Source organism: Anopheles coustani, chromosome X (assembly GCF_943734705.1).
Source record: "Anopheles coustani chromosome X, idAnoCousDA_361_x.2, whole genome shotgun sequence".
NCBI lineage: Eukaryota > Metazoa > Arthropoda > Insecta > Diptera > Culicidae > Anopheles > Anopheles coustani.
Genome location: NC_071290.1, coordinates 12,333,722 through 12,356,486, shown reverse-complemented (window position 1 = coordinate 12,356,486; position 22,765 = coordinate 12,333,722). Strand labels below are relative to the sequence as shown.

General features: G+C 46.3%; 1 protein-coding gene across 3 annotated transcripts; it reads left to right on the top strand.

The window, feature by feature from the left end:
- The first annotated feature begins 737 nt into the window (after nucleotides 1–737).
- Nucleotides 738–22,189, top strand: LOC131268886 (stromal interaction molecule homolog). Of its 3 annotated transcripts, XM_058271178.1 has the most exons (11): nucleotides 740–821; nucleotides 2,046–2,282; nucleotides 2,377–2,878; nucleotides 8,104–8,273; nucleotides 8,555–8,903; nucleotides 8,977–9,149; nucleotides 10,108–10,675; nucleotides 10,996–11,046; nucleotides 16,658–17,078; nucleotides 17,591–17,767; nucleotides 20,032–22,189. In XM_058271178.1, the coding sequence occupies exons 3-11, from the start codon at nucleotides 2,383–2,385 to the stop codon at nucleotides 20,543–20,545; spliced, it is 2,919 nt and encodes a 972-aa protein (XP_058127161.1). In that variant the 5' UTR covers nucleotides 740–821; nucleotides 2,046–2,282; nucleotides 2,377–2,382; the 3' UTR covers nucleotides 20,546–22,189. The 3 variants fall into 3 exon arrangements, with proteins under 3 accessions (XP_058127160.1, XP_058127161.1, XP_058127162.1); XM_058271177.1 differs by having other exon boundaries at nucleotides 738–804; nucleotides 2,046–2,878; XM_058271179.1 differs by lacking the exons at nucleotides 16,658–17,078; nucleotides 17,591–17,767; nucleotides 20,032–22,189 and having other exon boundaries at nucleotides 2,046–2,878; nucleotides 10,999–11,093.
- Nucleotides 22,190–22,765: the final 576 nt, after the last annotated feature.

The window sequence follows — 22,765 nt, the reverse complement described above, 5'->3', positions numbered from 1 at the left end:
GTGGTTAAAAGGCATCGGCCCAAGAACGCGACCTTCTAAGCGAACCGATCGGAAGCGGAACTGCCGCAGCGCTTTAGGACGAGAAATCGTCGGATAACACGGTGTACGGGCAACTTGGTGTAGCCTATTAGTCTATTGGGTCGTCTGTCAAACACCGCCGCACCAGACCGCAGGGGGTGGTGGTGGTCACGGATTTATGCGCGCTCGATGGTGTCTGAGCAAGGTTCCTCGAATCGAATTTCGGCCAACCATTCCTTGGGTGGAAGTGTCTGCGGTCAGCCTCACCCCCTCCCCGTGTACGTTTCTATCGGTGTTAGGTGTTAGGTGGGCCGACAACGCATTACCGAGATGCGATTAAAGTGCTCGAGGACGGGGACGAGTGTGCGACCCTAGAGCCGCCGACTGCTCTGAATTGTCAATCCCCGACCCCTGACGCGGATTCTATTGGCTTTTTCATCGAATCGGTCGGCTGTCAGTTTCCTGGATAATGTTATTCCCGTGCCGGCGTTTCTGTGCCACAACATTTCCATGTCGAATGTAACTGTCCCCGAAGTTGCAGTAGGCATTTCCCAATCTTCTCCCGCACCCCCGCCCGGCTGGTAAACAGCGTTTTGTGCCAATCACATCTGTTGTTGTTATCGTTGGCGGTGCTACCCGATGCTGCTGAGGCTGCCACTTTGACAGTTGGAAACCGAACGTTACAAGGCATCCTGCCAAAAGAAGGGGAAAAACGAAAAGAAAATAAGGCAAAAAACCCCCCATTCTCCCATCGGTGGGCAAAAAAGTGCAGCTTTTTGAAGTATCGTGAGTGAACAATTCGCGTCGGTATCGCGCATCCAAATTCCGGATCCGTTGTTGTTTTTTTTCTGTTGTTGTTGTGTGTGTGTGTGTGTCGTTGCTATTGCGTACGTGTGCCCTATGTGGTGTGTATCCATCGTGAGTTGGTAATTCAGTTGTGCGCTAAGACACACTGGGGTGGGTGATATCATTGCTTTTGCACGGCCGCGAAACTTGATTCTACGACGGGGCAGAGGGTGAGGTAGGGTGGGTTTGTGTGTGTTCGTCAGCGAACGAGATAATTGTACAGGAATCGCAAAAAGGTGCGAAAGTGATGGACCGATCGGGGAAGGCCCCCCCGATGGCCAATGCTGGGCCCAAAAGTTTTCAGTGAAGCAAAGAAAATTACGATCGGACAGGAAGGAATCGTTCAAAACAAAATCGAAAAGAAACTGTAGTGGAGCGCACGGAGCGAAAGGAAAGGAAGGAACCACGACCAAGAAGCGGTCCAGTTTCCGTCCTATGATCGGTCGGATAAGAGCAAGAAAGTTGTACGATTCGTCATAAAATTGATATCGACGAGGACCCTCAACAAAAATTCACGTACGGAATCCAGTGACCCCACCTCACTCTCTCTCTTTTTCTCTCACCCTCCTTTTTTTCCCTGATCCGTACCCTTCGCGGATCGTAGTGATCTACCTCCTCTGGAAGCACAGGGTCTGCGTTTGTTTAGGTGCGCGCGCGCGCCTCGCTAAACGGCCGCTACATTACATGTCCGACCTTCAACGGGTGATCGCGAGTAACGGCGGCCCAATACACACGCATACCCACATCCGCCATTCCCACACACGACGATTTGGTGGTGCGCGGATTGGACATACCAGTTTTTTTTTGCTTTCCTTCCCTCTAAAACGTCACCCCGTACACCGGTGTACACCGGGTACACCGGGGTTCGGTGGGTCGCCCGGTGGTGGTGGTGGTAATGTTGCGGGAATGTGGTGATTTTTCTTACCATCATCCGCTGCACCGAAAACCGTCACGATATTCACGATTCAGTAAAAGCCGCCGCGTCGGCCCGAGAAGAACACCTGCCCAAATGTCAACCGTGTGTCAGTTTGTTCTGGAAGCCTGATCCGTGATCTCTTGTTGACCGCTTCCCGGGGGGTCGGTGGCGCTTGGAGGGCACTTGTGTTTCCGATTTTTGTGTTTTCTATCGATCGACGGAGGTGTGTGTGTTTGTCTCATCGTTTCCCAACCCTTTTCCCCAGCGTCCAGCAACCCAGCGATCGTGTCCGTTTGATAAGCCAAGCGCGAAGTGTTGTGCGCCGTGAACTTTGGGCCGTGACCGGGACGAAGCACCCCCTCATATACGGTGGACGACGCAATGGTCGAGCGGGAGATCAATTGCGACTGAGACGATAAACACGAGCGCACCACACGGTTGCACAGCAGGAGTTAGTACATTTCACTGTGACGGGGAAAGTCACCAGCGACTGGACTGGCAGGTTCGAGCCCGATCCGAAATCGATCCGCAGAATCCGAGGGTGGTGCTTACCGCCGCTTAACTGACCGCTCTGTGTTCTCTTCGCTGTTATGCAGTTCGAGATGCGATACCTAACGAGCCACTTTAATGCCCTCGCCTGCTGCTGTTCGCTACTGCTTTTGCCGCTGGGTGATTTCGCCGACGCGGACGGAAGCGGTGGCACGGTGACGCGCAACCAGCAGCAGCAGCACCCGTCACCGTCTGCCTATCAACCGAAAGCCAATCAACCGGCATCGATGCACTACCATCATCAGCAACAGCAGCAGCAGCAACACAACCATCAACAGCAGCCACCGGACGCAATGCCCTCGTACCACCATCCGACGCAGCAACCACCCGGCGGGATTGGCCACAAGGCGAAGCAACTGGCGGCCGGCAGCAGTGGCCCCAATCAGCAGGCACAGCCGGCCATCGCCTCGCTGGCCGCGTCGCAGCAACACCAGCAGCAGCAGCAGCTCCAGCAACAGCCACAGTCTGGCAATCCGCGGCCACTGGAAACCCGCAACTCGTATGCCGTCCTGAGCCAAGCGATGTCGCAGGCGGTACACCACGAATTCGGTATGTATCCCCCCGGGGGTCCCCCCCGATCGCTGGCCCACCCGTTGCCGTTGGGCTTTTGTTTTTGTTCCGTTCCTCTTGTTATTAATTTTCTCTTTCTTTTCGTTCGAGTTACATTTTTACATGTTGCTTTCACTACATCATCTCTTCATTTTTACAACATCCCATTCCATCCATTGCTTACCTCCCGACGCTCCAGTTTCCCGGTAGCATATTCATCCACCGTGAGACATCGCTTGGCGCACTTCTCCGGAAGGCCACCGTTTATGGGTCGCTGTGACGGCAGCTTGACCCGGGCTTAAAGATTAACAAACCGCTTGTTTTGTAATTCGCAAATCAATTGGAATGCAGCTGCAATGTTGAGTGAATAGGGGGTTCGGTTCTTTCGGTTCGCAAATTATTCCACTAGAGCACCCTTGTTCTCCTGTACGAGTATATAAAGAGAAATATTTGTCATATTTCGTTATATTTTTATTAAAATTGAAAGGGTCATGTTTGGTCCCCTCGAAACGTAGTACAGTAAAATACATCGCCATATTCTAGTTGAACAATAACGGGTGGGATGATCGCGACATGTCGGGTTCAAAATGATCACATAAATGTCTAGTAAGACCCTTCTCGAGAGTAGGCAGAAGATAGCAATTTTCATTAAACTCATTCGAATATTTCCAATGTAGAACGTGTCAGTGTCAGAACTGTAGCTAAAAAAAGTCCATCGAGCAGTTAAGCTCTTCTAGCTGCTTGACTATCGTTTAGATCGGCTAAAAGAATCGATTCCTTCTAGTTTCTTTTTAGGAAAAGAACATCCCAAGTCGAGAATCAACTATTCTAACAGAATGAGCATCTTGGAAAACGAAAAACAGTAAACAAACGCTTGCACGGGCGCAGGGAGGGCAAAATGTAATCAACATTGCAAGATTGCAACGTTAGTTAACGACTGATTAAAAATACATACATACACATGTAGCCACGGGAAGGCAGAAAAAAGGCACCATGTGTCAGACAGGGCCTGGAGGCCACCGCCGTCCCGACTGGTTCCGCGTGGCATACCGACCTTTTTTTCCCCCTCAGGTAAAACTATCCGGCAGCACACAATAAACGAGGCCTTTGTCGCGCGAACGTGTCGCGCCACGACTTGCTTTTCTCATAAGTAAGGAATCCCCCACTCGTCGTCGTTTTCGTAACACTGATGTGTTGATACACCGGAAGTTTCCTGTGCAGCGCAAACCGATGGTGCTGCTAATGTTTTAAACATTATCAATTTGCAAACAAGTTGTCTGAGGCAGTGAGGAGGAGGGTGCGTGTCCCGTTCTCATGCTGCTTATGTCGATACCGAGACACTCGAATCTTTTTTGATCATGGTGAAACCTTCCATAGTCATCCATTAAAGTGTTCATTCGAATGTCATTGCTTTCTAGACTATCAGACAGGGCCGTGGTTCCCCTCCCAGGGGGAAGTCCTTTTACTCTAACATCATCACAATTAGCATGTCTGCCTGTGTAGCCCGATTGGGGTGCTTGCTCTTGTGTTTGTGTGTGTGCGTTTGAGTTCCTTCCCCGCTCGTCCACTTGTAGTTACGATCACCTGAAATTGCTTTTGCTATCATGGGAAATCGTTTGGCGTAGCGATTTGTGGCCCGCCGGTCGGTCCAATTTGCGCTAATGTGGTCCGGTCGTGTCCACGCGCCAGCGTCGTGGTTTCCGTCTGCGGCAAGCGAATAAAGCTGCTTGCTGTCGGACATAATTTTTCATTATTTCTAGTTTTCAAAATCCAATATATCGATTTCTCGGAGGAGTCGCTTCATTCCCGTTGGCTTGAGGCTGGCCAGAAAATTGTGTTGTGAAAATATTTCCGACGCGAGCATGCAGCACATGGCACCATCTAAAACACCTGATGCAACAGTAACCCTTTTTCGTCGGAAAAATAGCTTGCACCGTTGCGTCATTGCGGGGAAAGTTTCGGGAGTTCAAAGATGTTTTGTTAGTACTGCAGTTCTTGCCTTATCACGCTTGACGTACCTTTTGTATATTTGCTGGCCAACAAAATCACCGCCGCCTGTAGAATTTGGCACCGAAACGTTGGACTGTTTTTCCAGATGCTTTTGTTTTGCTCTTCGTGCCATTGGATCAAAGCAAACCAACACCACACCCGTACCCCCATTTCCACCCGGGAGGAACCGGTTCGCGTTTTTGGCACACACATTTCGCGCAGCCCCACGATTTTGTTTGGCAATTTTACAGTACGGAGGGTACAGTAGCATCCGCTCTACCAGCAGAACACTTGGAGTGCGGTACTGGTGCAATCCACCGATATCAGATTTCCCGCCAACATACCTGCCGCCAAAGCTAATATTTGCACCATATACCGCGCGCGCACACACACCTTTTGTGTGGCACCTTTGTTTACTCACGAACTGTGCACGAGAAGCAGGTTGCTAACACTGTTGGGTTAGTTTCCCGAATGGAATGGCCACCGCCAACTTGGCGCGGTTTAATTAGACATGTTTGAAATAAAAACTAAACAACTTCCGAAAATACAAAAAAAAAAACCCACAACGCAAATACAGCCAGATGTGCTGGAGGATTTAGCTGCTCCCAGAAGACTAACCTAAAGCAAGAGTTTATTTAAGAATACTTTTCCATTCGCAGGTACGGCGATATATAGTGAAGGTAATATTGATTTTTGTTTCTTAACGTCGTGGCAGTATAGTGAACACGAGTCTTTTTAGCTCCTTAACTCATCCAGTCCACCTCTCGAATGTTTATATCGGACCTTTTGCGTCTATAATTTGTAAAATCAATCAATCAAAATCATCGGGGCAGGACGAGAATCTGGACAAACATCCTCATCGTTATTTTTCTATCAATATGGTTTGGTGCTGAGCATAACAACTGTATTTAGAAATTTGAAACATACTAAACAGTCATCACGAATCTTTTAGCGACTCTTTTGTGTTTTAAAACGAAAAAAATGAATTTATTAGTCGCCACAGAGAATTGAATTCTTAACAGGGATTCGCATCTCAGAAGAGCGAATTAGTGTACTATTCCAAGGAGGAATTTCAGTCCCAAGTAGAGATTCACTCCCAAGCAGGGATTCGACTCGCAAGAGTGATTAAAAGAGTTACTAGTTGCCACAGAGATTGGAACACGAATCGAATCCTAAACAGGAAGTGCATTTCTAACCAGATGTAAAAACATCATTCCTCCATTGTTAATTTACTCTTAATGTCAGTCCCTATTTGAGATTTAAATCCCTGATTGAGATTCGGATGGCTGATTGGGGTTGGGGGTCTCTGTGGTGACTAGTAATTCTTTTACTTGATATCTGTTGAATCGTTACTCTAGGACATCTTTTATCTTTTCCATCATCCTTCCATCACAAATAATCTTCCATCTTCATGTAAACCAGATGTTTACATAAAACTAATTAAAAACATACTGAGTACACATTGAAAGTTGAAGGTTTGGGAACTACTTTTGAAATTCCTCCGAATGTTGTTGGGATTGGATTTGAGGAGTGTTAGATATTCCTTACACGAGCCTCCTGCGACAATGTTGAATTGACCTTCCAGAAAGTATGCCAAAGCTGACGGATAACAACCAAGTCGACCGCTGCTAGGGCTCCGCCCGTTATACGCCGGGAGGTGTTGGAAACCGTATGGTGATAGCTGACGGCATGAGACTGCCTACGCCCTCCACAAACCGGTAACCCAGCCAGCAGTATTATGAAGGCCATCGCCCGATAAACGGAACGACCGAATCGGCCAAAAACTGAATCGACCGAGTGCAATTCGAGCTCTTTCTCCAAAGCCGCTAGGAACGCGCCGATGACCTAGTATGGAGTTGGCAAGGACGTACGCAAAGGCGTTTACCGGTGCTGGGGTGTGGAATTCTCTTGCAAAGCGTATAACTTTGAAGCAGCTAACTGCCAAGGCACGTGTTGTGGCCTCCCTACCGAGGAGGTTAAAAAGTAATTTAAAATAATTACAAACGGCGATGCAGTTATCACCAATCTGGCCTCCCCGGAGTGTACTCTATTGGGTGGGGAGGGTGGCAATGTGGGGACCACCTAAACATGGAAACCGACTGCACGAGCAGCCTTGAAAAATGCAAGTTATTTCGTTGATCGATCGAACAAATGGACGCAGAAAAGGATCTGCCTGAAGCATCCAGCTTCCCCATTTTCCATCCTCATCCTCCCTGTCCCCTTTTTTACCCCTTTTCCACAGGTGCGCCCACCGGCATTCCAGATTCCATAAACATTCCAGGATCGCTGGAACTACGGCGTGAAACCAACTGCGACTTTGTCCACATATACCGTCATCATATAGCACCAAAAACCACACACACACACACAAAATTCCGTGCAATTCGACAGCCCGTGGCAACGGGGCGACCATACATGGCTTAACAGTTGTTCGCGCATCACGTTGCAAAAAAAACCTGGCCATCATCAAAGCGTAGCAGTGGGCGGGCTGCTACGTTGTTCGTTTGAATGAGCTTGTTGTAACCAAGGAATGGAAAAAACAGTGCGATCCAAAAAATATAAGTCATGTTAAGTATTTTCCAGAAGATCCTCACGACTCAGCTTGAAATCGAAATTCAATGTTTCTTCGTTTCTCGTCGATTCGATTTCATAGCGACTTTATGTTTTTCCTAATGACTATTGGACGATTGTGATAAATGAATCGTTAATTTTTCACGATTCTATTAATGCTTCGTTCTGTTACTTCTTAAAAACAAAGGCTCATAACCTATTTAACTCTTCTCCACAACTGTCATCCATTTGAAATAATTTATTTTTACTGTCAATTTGGACAACTTTTGTTTTGATAATGCTTTTGTGAGTGCGTTCGTCCATTACTATATTTTCGCTGTGGGACTGACCGCTTTATTCCATCCTCCAACCCTGATACCAAAGCAGCGGACAACCGTGCGTTCGTTGATCCCCGTGTGTTCAATTTGTTTTTTGTTTTGCAAGAAACATTCCGTCTATTTCGCGAACCCTGGAAGATGTAATCAATCCGAACGGCCCACAGCACGGAACTGCCCGTGGGACAAGTGCGGGGAGGGGGCCCATCCTATTGCCCGCTGCTGCCGCCTATGTTACACCCGTTCTGTGTGTGTGTCCGTTGTGTGCCCGTTTTTTTCGGCCGTGAACCGCCTCCAAAGTGGAACGCAATGACTGACTTAAATCCTAAGATTTTCTTTTCCTGATTTCAGGGACGTACGGGAGCGGCGCGATGGTGGGCGGCGACGCCGGATCCTGCTCGATAGACGACATCGACTGCCTGGCGCACCACGACCAGCTCGGCATGGAGGCGATCCGTTCGCTGCACCGGCAGCTCGATGACGACGATAACGGTGACATTGATCTATCCGAATCGGACGACGTAAGTAGATTTCCCCCCGGCTCTCCCTCCGCTCCCCTCGGTTGAGTGCTAGGCAAAACGGGGGTCAGGACGAACGGTTGCGTTCAGTAAGCAAACACGAAACGGTACAGGATAACCGCAATCATCCAGGGACGGTGTGTTGTTACGGTTCGATGCTTTTTAATTGTTTGTTTTGCGATGAAGGTTGAGAAATCAGTGACTCCAGATTGCGCTTCTGGCAATCCGACCGTGCGGAATTGTGATTGCTCACCCCTGACCACCGCCATTTTTTCCCCTGCCAGTTTTTGCGTGAGGAACTCAAATACGACTCCGGGTATGAGAAGCGGCACAAAGCGTTCCACTTCAACGACGACATGCACATCTCGGTGAAGGAGCTGTGGGAAGCCTGGCTGCGCTCGGAGGTGCACAACTGGACGGTGGACCAAACGACCGAGTGGCTGGCGCAGAGCGTCCAGCTGCCGCAGTACGTGCATCTGTTCCGGCTGCACAAGGTGACCGGTAAGGTGCTGCCGAGGCTCGCGGTCAACAACATGCACTACGTGAGCAACGTGCTGGGCATCAAGGATCCCATCCACAAGCAGAAGATCGCCCTGAAAGCGATGGACGCGGTGCTGTTCGGTCCGCCGCGAGGTATGTACCTCGGTACCTGCTCTGGTAGGCTTTGTTTTCCTGTGTAACTTGCAACGTTTCATTACCATCGTAGAAACTGGAACCAGGTGGAAGGATTTGCTCCTCGTAACGCTGCTGCTAACGGCCATCATAGGCAGCTGGTATGCCTATCACCAGAACAAGAGCGCCAAAATACACATTCGCCGCATGGCAAAAGACGTGGAGGGTCTGCTGAAGGCGGAAGTGGCACTGAAAGAAATGCAAAAGGTATGTATGTAAGCTGTCCGGCGAAAGCAAGTGAAACCTATAGAAATTCTCGCTGTGAAGTCACATAGAACGTGTACTAAGCGAATACAAACCCGTAACATTTTTGTTAATCACTTTCGTGGAGTGCACGTGGCTTTAAGATACAATCTCTCGGGAGCTACCGATGTTATACGAGTGTAAGGCGCTTGACGCACGTGGGGGCCTTAGCAATGTTATGAATTACCACAAAAATCCTTACAATAGCTAACATGCTTTATATTTGAAAGATAGCCATATCGATTGGAAGACAGCTGATGAAACATGGCGATAAGAAAACTGTTAGAAAATGTTGAACGTTTTGCAAATATAAGCTAGTGAATCGGTAACCTGAAGATTAACATGCACGCAGGGCAAGTTTAGTTTGGCTAGAAGAATTTCAAGGTTGATACAGTCAAATACTGGCTTAAAGGCAATGTAAAGTGTATTTATTTAATACCTTTTGTCCATAATTTTGAGATACTTGAACACAAACGTAAAGATATTAATCGAATCAGAGCTCTTAGAAATTAAACCGTGCTGATTAGAGGATATATATTGTATATTATGTTTTGTTAAAGTCTCGTAAACTGTTACTTAATAGAGCTTTCTCTTAAGTTTTAGTGTACGAATTGCATTGATAGATGCTGGTACTATTTTACGGCCAATCTCTCCCTTGATGCCGTACAATATTTTATTTATAATGGTACAGATGCGAGTGCTATTTTAAACTGAATGTCATTTGCTCCTTGCTTGTGAGACGAGAAAGCAAAATTGTTGCGTATAGCAGATTGAATTATCTACATATCTAATATAGAGTTGAGGTATAAATATTTATCTATAACTTCAAGAAAAAATTCTCAAAATCTCAAAGTGATCTATTAGTTCATTTGATTTTGTTACTAAGTTTTAGTAACCCCACTTTCCGCGCAATCTTTTGCAGGAGCTCGAACAGGCGCGGATCGAGCAAGAGAACGTTGGAAAGGAGAAGATGGACCTCGAGCGGCGGTTGCGCGAGGCGCCCACGCTCACCTCCTCTAGCTCCGACCTGGAGCTGCAGCAGCTGAAGCAGGAGATCGAGGTGCTGCGCTCCGAGTTGAACCGGGCCGAGGTAGAGATCCACGACCACTGTTGGACACCACCGCAGGGCCTTCAGAGCTGGCTGCAGCTGACGTACGAGCTCGAGAACAAGCACCACATCCGCAAGCGCATCATGGCGGAGAAGCAGCTCGAGCAGGCGCGGGAAGCATGCGAAAAGCTACGCAAGAAGCGCTCCAGCCTGGTCGGCGCGTTCGTTTCCACGCACGGCAAAAGCATCGACGACGTGGACCGGAGCATCGTCGAGGCGCGGAACGCACTTAATGACGTCACGAACGACCTGCAAGAGCGGATGCACCGCTGGAAGCAGATCGAAACGATGCTCGGCTTCAGCATCGTCAACAACAGCGGCATCGCGCACCTGGAGAACCTGCTGTACAACCGGAACGGCGTGGCCGGCAAGACCTATAGATGTAAGCGTTCCACACCGCCCCCGTCCCCAGATGCGGACGGTGACCGCTGGGAGGGAGACTGGACCGTCCAGTCGCTCGCATCTTTCGTGCCACTGCCGGTGCGGCGCAAGGACTCGTACTTCAGCTTGTTCTAATGCTCTTCCCCTTCGTTCTCTCTCTCTCTACGTTTCGTTTCATATTTCCCCGCACCGCCATTCCCACCAACTAAAACCATCCGCCCGCAATCACCGAACCAACCGGAAAAAAACCAAACACTAATTCCCCGCCAAACCCGCCGACACCGAACCGCACACCGTGCGTCGATCTGACGGCCAAACTAGCAGCCCGACTGTCGAGCAGCCAGGACGATCTGGACGATGATTCTGTGCAAGGTAAGCCGTTCAGCTTTGACAATTTCTCTATGTTCTCGTCGGAGTAATACGTGCCTCGTGGGCGGGAGCCAATGGAGCCAAAACAAAAAAGAAAAAGGACGTCCCGCAAACGAATCAAAACTCCTCCCAAAACCAACCACCCCCCCACCTTCCCCACTCCGCGGCTAACGACCCGGCCAGTTTCATCAACGCGCGCGCGCCACCTGCCCCGGAAACTGCGGCCGCTTGTGTGTATGTTTGTGTGTGTACGTTGGCCGTGGTAGGATGCGAAGAAGGGGATGTGCGCGGCATGACGTCCAAGCTTTCGTTCGTTTGATCGGTGTCCGAATGCAACGCGTCCATCGTGTGTTTCGTTGTTGTTAGTTTATTCTTTACTTTATATATTTATACATCAATGAATTATGAGTTTTGTTCTGCCGGATTGTAACTGTTCAGAAGTCTTCGAACCTACCTTCTACTACTACTACCGCTATGATTACTACTGCAACTACTGCTGCTACGTCTGTTTTATACTACTCTATTACTACCCTTTTGGCTATTTTTGTTTCTGTTTCTTCTTCGGTAGTTTTTTTTGTTTGTTTTTGTAATTTTTCGTTCTATTTTCTGTTCAGTTCCCTAGCTCCCCCCCCCCCTTCATCTCCCTCTCTGCCACACCGTATACCTTCTAAACATGTTTCCATCTCTACGCGTTTTGCTTACCATTTCGCTCTTAATAATTCTCCCACCAGTGAGGGAGAGAATGAATTGTTTCATCAAACGTTTATCAACAATTTTGACTTTATAGTTAATTGCACGCACCTTGAGCGTAACAAGAGAATGGCATACGAGAATATGACGGTACGAGAGCGATCGTGACGGTGAAATGTATATGTTGTTGTCTAATCGCATTACATTACAAACAAGAACAAACTGCGAAGCAACTGATCATAGAGCAGAAGGACACATACAAAATGAAAAGTAACCCCTGCAACAATGATGTTCGAAAACAGCTAGGCTAGCATTAGAACGTGCCTATGTTTAGCAGCTTATGTTACTGTATAAGGCTTAAGTTATACATTAGTTACGATTTGCGGCTATGTAAGTTATGTTATGTGTTGTTATGTATATGTTTAATTCGACCGATCGGTTGCAAGCGTCACGGCGATGCTGCTGCTCCCGCGCAACTCGTTCACACAGACACACCCACAAACACAAATATGAACAATTTAAAAAGAAAAAAATAATTTGCGCACAACATCATTGGGATGGATGATGCGATATAATTGACTTGTTTGTGCCTTATGCGTCTCTTCAGGTTTTCTCTTGTTTTCCCTCTGGCTTTCCAAGCTTACTCCATGCGTATTCCAAATGGTTTACCTTTTTGAATTTGATTTTTCGTTTCACTTTATTCTGCTAACAACATGTGTCTTAACCAAGCATACAACGAAGATGATTAAATGTTTTGAAAATATTCAATGGACCTTTCTTCAGTCGTCCGCGGTTCGTACTATTCGAGGCATGATACTAAACAAGCAAGAGAATGTACTTCCTTAAGTTTACCTACGTTAACGCTCCTCGATAAGACCTGAGGCGGAAGGCAATTATTCTGAAGATTTAAAAACGCTTACTATTTTCCTAAACCGGTCATTGTATCGTTCAAAGGCAAACGGTTTCCGTTTCTATTGGATAAGGCTTTATTTTCTCTCTTGTGATATGCTCTTATATGGTTTGTTTTTTGATTGACTTCCTCTCTTACGTCCGATATGCGTTATTTTCTTTCAAACTTACTTCCGTATATGCTGTTTACGACTGTTTGTTGGTTTCCTCGGAACATTTAAGATCGTAACGTGTCTGTGGGAAACGAATTTGATATTTGATTTACATTTTTTGTTAGCAAAATGTGCTCATTAGAAAAGCGGTCCGTTGATAGCGCACAGTTACATTTAAAATAATACCTATTTTTTCCTATTTCTGTCTTAAGTCCAACAAGCGTTATTTTCTTTCAAACTTAATTACTTCCCTATGTACTGGCTGTTTACGGCTGTATGTTGGTATCATCGGGAGAACGATTTACATTGAAGATCGTGACGTGTCTGTGGGAAACGAATATGATATTTAGTTTACAATTTTGTTAGCGAAATACTTTCATAAGAAAAGCGATGCGTTGATAGCGCACAGTTATATTTAAAGTAATACCTATTTTTTCCTATTTATTGCTGTAACGTTTAATTTATATTTATACATAAACATATACGATAACTCGTTTTCGTGTTTTTTGTTTGTTAAATTAAAACTGTGACCAATGTTTTCGCATCTAATCGGAGGGAAAAGACAGCGTGCTTCGTGTTTATTTTCTGTTTCGAATGCGATTGGCTTTTTCTTGGATTTCAGAGACGATACTTACAAAGCACTCTTACCTCTTATCTTCAGCGGTGGCTCATAGGAACTATTGCGTACATATCCATTTGGGTTTTGATTTTTATGTGATTCTCCCCAGATCCTTCCCATGCTTCCCTTCCTGAATTCCTGTTCCCATTTGCTTTCTTTTCTGGCTAGAGCAGATATACTAGAGACTCGTCAACTAATAGTTTGCGAAGGAAAACAATAGACTTGAGTCGTACGCGAGTCGGGATAAAGGAACATATAAACACTGGCCTAGTATACGCGTGTGTGCCAGTTTGTGGGTGTGTATGTGTAGCCGCGTTGTGCTACGTTTTGGGTTATGTTTACGCTAAGTTACTTTCTGTTACTCGTTTTCACTGTTTTTTTTGTTTCTTCCGCAACGTAACAAAATGCAACACTCTGTTTCTGTCGTCAATGAGAGTCTGAAGGAGGAATGCTACCGTAAAGGATGCAATAAAAAGAGGAAAAAAGAAGCAAAAGCACTCGAATCGAGCGGAATCGTTTGTTTCATTATTTATCTTACCGTTTTGACAAGAACGTCTGAATCCTTCTTGACTTACGACTACTTCATTATGGAACAATTTAGTCGTCGGCTTTCCCCCCCTCAGGCTTCCAGTAAAAACCAAATCCCGTGCTCCTCTTCATTTTAGTTTTCTTCGTCTTCTTCTTGTGTGTGGGTGTCGAGCGATAGTTTTCCTGTGATGTTTGCTCCTCGTACTTTTCGTTATCGCAAGGGCCAACTAAAAATCAAACGAAAATTAAGTAGACTTATGCAGCAAAATGTATGCTCGGACAACACGATCATCGAGATTTCTTTCCTTCGTCCCCATCGGTTGTCAACCGAACCCTGTCCATCCCTGCTAGTTTCTTCTTGTTTCGTTTCGTTTGTATTTCATTTGCTGTAATGTCCTCTCCTCGATACGTCCACTCTGCTCCTTAGCGTAATGAGCTGTTTCCCTGTCAGTAAGAAAAACACACCACTTTTAAAAAATAATCAACCTCTACTCTAACCTTCTTCCTGTTGTTGGTGTTGTCCGCGATCGGACGCAGATTACATGATATGAGCGTCGTACACTCATGTCTCTGACACCGGCAGAAGTGTGTACAAGCATCGTGGCAGGACGAGCGCAAACACAAGCGCCGGCAATTGTCCCGATGATTGTGTTTGCGTTCCGTTGTGCGTTTGTTTGCTCGCTCAATGATGGAGGGCTGAGAGGTAAGATTTTGTTCGTAGATCTACTAGTACGTTATCCTTCCCTCTTTTCCCTATTATTGATCAACATCCTATTTCTTACCAGTAGAGCCTCCGTTCCGCACACCCACACTCCTCCTTTCCGTTCTGTTCTGCTTACGCTTGCGTTTTTATCTGTGATGTACTTGTGTGCGGGTGGTGTATGTGTTCCCTTCCAACAGGGAACTCCGGTATACTAACGATTTCTGCTGTGCTTGCATTTGTTTTTTTTTGTGATATGTATAATTCTTCTTCTTCTATCGTTTTTTGTTTGTTATCGTATGGTAATATGTTTATAGTTGCCCTTTGCTTGGGATGCCGCTTGATTTGCTGCGCTTGAATCGCTAGAGAGAGTATAGAGTGTTCTATTTTTGCCTCGCTGTAACAACACACGCTTGGGGAACGCTACTAAAAGCCACCGGAACACGAACCATTACCGCTTTAACTTTGCTTTCCTAACGATGTGTTGCTTGTACTCATATTAATCATACCTAAAAGGGGACGAGAGACGCCAAGGCGAACCTCACGTCTCGTGAAAGGGGCCAACTGGTAGTTGAATGTTCAACTGGAACCTCTGCTACGTGTCTCTGTCTTGTTTACACTGTGAAATGTAACCTAAGCGTAAGCCATAGCATAGCTCAAAGTGTAACATTTAGATGCATATACACACATACACACAGACACACGTACATTCACGCACACACGAAGCTGTATATACTAAGCTTGCGTCGGTCTAGACAACACACATCCCGCAGAAACCCTCGCATCGCTCCTCCGTGCTCCGCCATAAGTGTACTAAAGTGTCTAAGTATTCTAAACGTACCGTTGCCTCGCGTAAAACCCCATTCAATTTACAATTTGCTAATACTGGTACAAACATTGCGTTCGATGGTGCTTATTAGAGGCGCGACTTTGCCCGGTTGACACGCGATAGGAATATATTACCCTAAGCCCGGAGAATATTATGACGACGAAAAATATGACCAAACTGGTCATTCGTGTTTAATTTGTACTGTAATACATCAATTTCTGAAGTCGAATCGGAAAAAAGGGATACTGAACAAAAACGAGCGTATGATTAGTTTCTAGGTGTCGAATAATGTGCTTTGCTTTAAAAAAAACACGCACCAGATGCTCATCTATTCTATTCTATCGATGTATCCAATACGGTTCCAAAACAAACCAACGATATTGAGAAGCTTAGTGACAAGCCGGCCAAAAGACACGAAAAGAACAACGTTCTATGCCAGAATCATTTAGACGCATGCTTTCACTCGAACTGCTAGTAAATAGATGCATGTGATGGACTTTAACAAGAGAAACTTGGAGTAGCAAAACGGATCGCTTATTAACATCCTACGTAATGCGCAAAGTACAACACTTGCTTGTCCGAACAATTTGTGAAGTGTTTACACTGTATGAATGAGTTTAAAAATTGAGAAGTTAAAATTGCAAGCTCAATCCTACAGCTCAAAGATAGATTTACCGAAAGACGCTGTTTGCGAACTTTTTCCCAAGAATTTTAGAATAATACTAGCGTATGTACGCCAAATTTCAGTATGTTGGTTTGAGTTTTCAATTCTATTCGTCAAAATTAAAATATGTACTACGTGAAAGATGACAGTGTAGGTGATATTTCAGGTGAATGATTCAGGCACTGGTTTGACAAGCTAACAACAATGATTAGGGACTAACTTTTGCCGGCAGAAAACTAGACTCTCGAGCTCGATCCTCGGTTATTGTGACGACCTCTCCTTTTCCGTTCCGTATTTCAGTTCAAACGTAATGATTTTCTTGCGTATGTGTTTGTATATGTGTCTGTGTGCGATTTGTTCCAATTCACTTCTAATCGTTTTTCGTTTTCCTAATGTTTCATTTTTCGTTTTCGTTTCAACCATTTCCGTTTCTCTCTTCCATCACGTCCTCGATCCCATTCAATTTTTCCATTTGTCCGGAACCGAATTCCCCATACGTTTTGTACCATACACACTTGCGCAGGTTACTTCGAGGCGAACAGCCGGGGAACGCGTGACGATTCTTCCGCCAGCGACGAAGGCGGCGACCGTGAGCGCGACACGGTGACGTTCTTCCTCGGCGGCTGCCCGTCCACCTCGAACCTGCAGATGAGCGCCCTCAACACGCTCAACACCGGCATCATCACGTCGAGTACGGCCGCCGCGTTCACCGGCACGCCGACGACGGCCGCCGCCGCCGCCACCACTCCGACCTCGCTCGGCTACGGCTCCATGCCGGCGCACACCAACAACAGCAGCAGCAGCAACCTGAGCCACCTGGCGAACTTCTCGCTACCGGCGGCCTACACCGGTCTGCCGTCGTCCTCGTCGTCCCTGTACGGTGGCACGACGCCGACACCGTACAGCCCGATGCCGTCCGGGCGCGATTCCTGCGTCGGTGACAGGTAGGTTCCGGGTGATCGTCAGCGCAAGTTCCGTCACCAGCCACACACTCCCCTCGTACTTTCACGTCCCCCACCCTTCACTGTGACATGCAATCAAATGTCCTCTCTCCGTTCTTCCGTTTATATATAACCCTACACACACCTGTTGAACTGATCTGTTTAAGATTTAATATTGGTTGGTATCCTTATTTTGTGTACTTTCTTATTTACTCCTTGTTTTTTTATTTATTTACTCTTATTTCCGGTCCGGTTTGTTCGCGAATGGAATCATTCCATCAACACCACTACTACCACCACCTTCACCATCACCTCGACGCACATGCCACCACGCCTTCGCACGTGTGGACCACGAACCCGCCTCACTTGACTCGCCACTCGCTCGAACCGTTATCGTACGCGTTTTGCAACTCTGCACCGGGTTTGGCCTGCACTGTGGACGGTTTGCTCTTCTTGCACCTGCTCGTCTCTTTATGCTTGAATTGTGTGTACGTGTGTTTGTTTGTGTGCGCCAGCTCGCAAAGTCTGTACACCGACGAGTGCCAGGTGTCGTCGTCGTCGTCGCTAGCACTGACCGACCGGATCGTGCCGCCCCGGGTAAAGAAGGCTCCGGCCAAGCTGCCCCAGACGGTACCGAGTATGGTCGGTAAGGCGCCGATGCCGCCGCCCCGGAAAACGCTGTCCTCGCAGAGGTAAGTTCCGCCAGAAAATAGGGAAGCGAATGCCTTCCTCTTTCGAGACCAGGTCGATGTCGTCAGTTGAGGCGTTAGTACGTTCTGCATTTTGTCACTGCGGTTGGTTAGCAACTGTAATCATCTGCTGCACAATGCACCTTCCAGTTCGTTGCCGTTCCCTTCCCGGCTCGACTGTGGCCAGTTAGTTTAAAAACTCATCTAATACGTGGGACAACCTGTTTGTTGCTATTTTGTAAACAGTCATGGATGTTTCACAAACATTTTCATGTTCAACAAATCGTTTCCTCCTACACTTAAGGATGTGAAAACGGAGATCAAACCTCTTTGTCTTTATTACAACCGGGTTGTGATGTTACGTTTATTTAAAACATTATAATATGCTTTTTTAACTCTGTAAATCATGGGGTTTCGATTACTGGAATGAGAATGAGGCTGTCGGTCAACATGTTAGGCAACATTTAAACTCATTACAATTCAATATGTCTAAATAGATCTCTCAACAATGACATACGATGTTATGCATGTTTATGTTATATCCAGCTCTGAGTTTAGCGTAATCTTTTATGTCAACTAATAAGCGAAACCTACTCAGGCTGTTCCGTTTTTCACATTTTGATGTTCCCGTATTCGTTTCAGACAGCAAAAGCTTCACGATAAGAGCAGCAGTAACAATAGTAGCAAAAGCGATATAAACGAGCCCTTATTTGGCATGCTCTAGGACGGGGATGGAAGGATGGTGAACGCACGGATACATCGGACGCGTGCTGGGTCTTCTGACGCGACTCGTGTTCCGCCTCTCGCTGTAGAAAATAATAAAACATTTGAAAAAGAACAATGGAAAGTAAGAGAAGTAAATAAAACGGGGTGGTACACACAAGCGAACAAACATGAAACATGAAGAGAGGTCAATCTTAAGGAAACCTTTTCGATTCGCATTCGCGACTTTGCAGTTAGTTAGTTGTTCTTATTTATGAAAGGGAATAAAAAGTATGAGAGATAGGGAACGCGAGTGTGTCCAACAGGGAACGGTCACCGTAAACTACCCACCTCCCAAATGTTCCGAGTCCCAGGCATGCTCTCGGTGGCTTCGCGGACACGAGTTATGCCATAACCCTCCCCCGCCCGTGAGTCTCGTGCAAGTAAAGTGTTGTAATTGTTTCACGTTTTTCTGAACCTTTTCTTCCCTTTTGGTTTGCCGTGCTCAAGTTTAATTTAAGCCCCTCCTCAAACCACCTTTGCATATCGCTTAGTTACACGGGCATTGCGCTTGTTAAGTTCCAAAAGTTCTTTGGAAATTCCCCCTCTTGCTTACGAAACAAGTTTTGAGGTTTTACAACACAGCTTTGTCCAGCTTAATGCTCCGCGAATAGTGGGTGCTACACTTTTCGACACTTGTATGAACCACAACTTTATTTGCAACTAGAAACACAGTTTAGTCCTAGAACACGCTTACCCTCCCCATTACTAGTACACAGTTCTACTCACAGAGTGTTCTAAAAGTACGAGTATTTGACTGTTTTGGGGCAGCTTGTGCAAGGCTTTTCGTATCCTTTTGTGTCGAGGGGCTGCTTCTTCGCTTAAACACGTTGAGTTTATCGCTGGTTTTTGCGTTCCTAGAGTGAGTGTTTTGAAAGCAGAAAAACGGACATTCTACCGTCCGTAGAAATGTTTCGGGTTTTTTGTTTCACTTGTGCATTTAAAGCCACAACGCAAGAAAACTGACCACTTACGGATTGCAGATTTGTTGAGTCTTCGCCCAATTCGAAGCAAGGCGATGTTAGTTTCAACAATGTGTAATGTCGTGAGAAACAAAAGAAGGTTTAATATGAAGAAGTTGTATACGCAACAACTCTCTATATTTCCCACGGTTTATTGTTAATTGATGTTGTGTTGTCAGTTGTTGTTATTCATTTTTTTGTTATTCGTTGAAGTTAAGTTAAATTTCACATGGAGATCGTTTCTTCTCCTAGTTGTTATTTTTTCTCCCTTTTTGTTGTTGATTTTTAAGTTTTTTTTTATTCAATTGTTTTCAACTTTTACGTTGCAACACACAGATGCGATGGTAGTGTTGCTCAACTGTTTACCCGTATAATGATAGTTAAATCGGTTTTCCCGGCACTATTGTTATTTGGCGCTCCTTTCCAGCTATGAGTGGTGTTTGTATGTGCGCGTGCGTGAGTGTGAATGTGTGTGTGTGTGTGTGTTGTTATTTTCACTTCAAACCTTAGCATCAGACACTAAGCGTTTCTTACTTCTTTTAGCCTCCTACAAATGGCCCGATCTGATAGCGCGGACCTGGTCGCCCTGGAACCCCCAACGATACCTGTTCCAGCGTCAGCTTCAGCTGTCTCGCCGCCAGCAGCGTTCGTCGCCCTGGCCCACCACCAGCAGCAGCAGCAGCAGCAGCAACAACATCTACCGCAGCTACAGCAGCAGCAGCAGCTCCTCGACGCTCAAGCTGTCCAGCAGCAGCAGCAGCAGCCGAAGGAGGCTGTGGCCGCTCGGCGGGGGGCAGGGCACGGCATTGGCTACGCTGGGAGCCACCAGCAGCAGCAGCTTTCGGCGCTGGCCTTCGGAGACCCAGTCGTTGCCGGCGGTTACGGTGGAGTGCAGCAACAGCAGCAGCAGCAACAGCAGCAGCAACAATATCAGCAGCATCCCGATGACGCCGGCTCGACGGACTCGTCCCTCTTCGACGAGGACGTTAAGAAGCAGCGAACCCGAAAGCTGTTCTCGTTCGGCAAGCGCTTCAGCAAATCCAAGAAGCAACAGTAGCAGCAGCAGCACCAGCAGCAGCAACAACAGCGCCGCTAGCGATACGGGCACGATCACGAACGACTGTGACCCGCAGCGATGCCAGCTGCACCACCGGGGGGGAGAAGGACTCGCGCGACGGCGCCGTTGCCGGCGCTGGTCCGGACCGTCGGATGCCGTGTCCGAGCGCGCTGCCCGCTTCCGGCAAAGGAATTCTCTGCCCACGCTCGCCCAGCGGTAACGACAGCACAACACGGGCACACCGAACCGCCGTGGCGGGATGCACATTCATCAACCCTCCCCCCTCCCAACAACCTTCACCTCCGTTATCTAGGTTTAATGTGAAAAGTGAGCAGAAAAGGTTAGGCGACAGTTGATCGCGTCGAGGGTTCAAGAAGGCGGCGACAGCCAACTTGACAGCATTCACCCAAACGAAGAGAGCAAGCAAACGGTTCCTGAACAAGCGCATGATTGAGCATATACATGGCCAGCCAAAAATACGAGCGCAACTAATGCCCCCCGTTGTGCTCAATCCTTGACACAACGAAACGTTGACCGTTATTTATTCAGTAGTGTGATAAAGCCCTTCCCAACGCAAGCAGATTAGAATCAGTGGGAGTGAAGTGGTGGTTCAGAAGGATGACTTTTGACTGTATCAACTATTTCTCCTGCCACTTCCTTCCCCGTGTGCTTGCGAAGCCCAAAACAAAGTAATGCTTCTCTCGAAATTTTGTTTGAAATGCGCTACACTTAGCGAAGCACATGACTTGAGTTTAAGTGGTTTATAAAAGAAAAATTAGTCCTATTGAGGATGCCAAGACGAGGTGGCCTCGATGTGGCGCTTCAAGTGTAGAAGAGAGTAGCCAAAATACTGCACAGAACATTGTACACACAAAAACGCTCCTAAAACAAAAACACACACAATATGAGTAACAAAGCGAAACATTATCTGAAAAGTCTGACAAAAATTGTAGGAAAATAAGTGGAATCAAGAAAAAAACAAACGAGATAGCATGTGAGGTAACGCATACGAGTATACACGTCTACGACTACTACTTCTATTGCTATTGCACTTAGGAGGGTTTAACCCTTTCAATTCAATGAACAAGCAAACGACCATATATAGGATACAGATAGCATAACGTCATTAAAAAGGAAGAGAGTACGAGTACTGTTTCCGTCCGCGCCTGGCCCCGGTGCGTTTCCGTTTTATAATAGCCATCAGAACAGTCTCCACGAGCATGGCTTGACAAATTAAAATCTAACGTTAGCATGTGTGGAATAAGCATCATTGTTATTAAATGCGAACAAATTTTAAAACTTTCATGGTGGACTCAACTAATTCAAGAATGTTATAAATAAATTGGAAAAGCACACGGAGCGTCGGAGCGAGCGAAACGAAACGTTACGAGCGAAAAAGTGAGCGACAAAAACCGGACTGTGGACGTTTTTTGAGATAGCGACGATGCTGTAAGACAGAGAAGAAAAACAACAAAACCCAAAATGAAACAATAGTTGTTACACTAAGAGCAGTCCAATCTGTTTAGATGTTTTTTGTTCCCCCCCTTTTGTCGTGTACACTGTCCTTTAGCTGGTGTTAGATTAATCCGTTCCTATCAGTTACTTATTTAATTTGTAGTTTACTTATTTAGACTAGCTCTCCTTAATCTCAGCGCCCCCGAGTTGAGGCGCAGCACTATATCTCTCAGCGATACTAGCTAGGTACTGGTAATCTTATTTTTTTCTTTCTATATGATCGTGAGCAATCCTCCCTACTCGTTCGCATCCACACGTACGCCCTCATACACACGGCACAAACAATGACTTTAACGTAATTGTTTATAATACTTATCTTGTACTTAGTATCAGATCCTTTAATGCGAAGAAGAGGCTACTGATACGAAATAATTTAAATTTTATCTGAAACAATTGTTCATTCGCGGAAGCACTCATCTTTTAATAAGATCGCACCGCTTTTTATTTGAACAACCTATTGCGCTTTGCATTACTTCCAACTTCAAAAAATTTCACACGACTTAAAGGTTCGTTTTGATGAACTTCGATGAAATTGATACAACAAGTAATGGTAGTACGGGTTTTGTTATATTTATTGTGCTTGGTAATGCCATTATCTTCATCCTTATTTCGATTTGCTATTATCTCAATGAGCTTAGGCTTGGTGATTATGCAATCCATGTTTTATTTCCCGGCTTGTCGATTGTTCATTCGAGAATCACAATT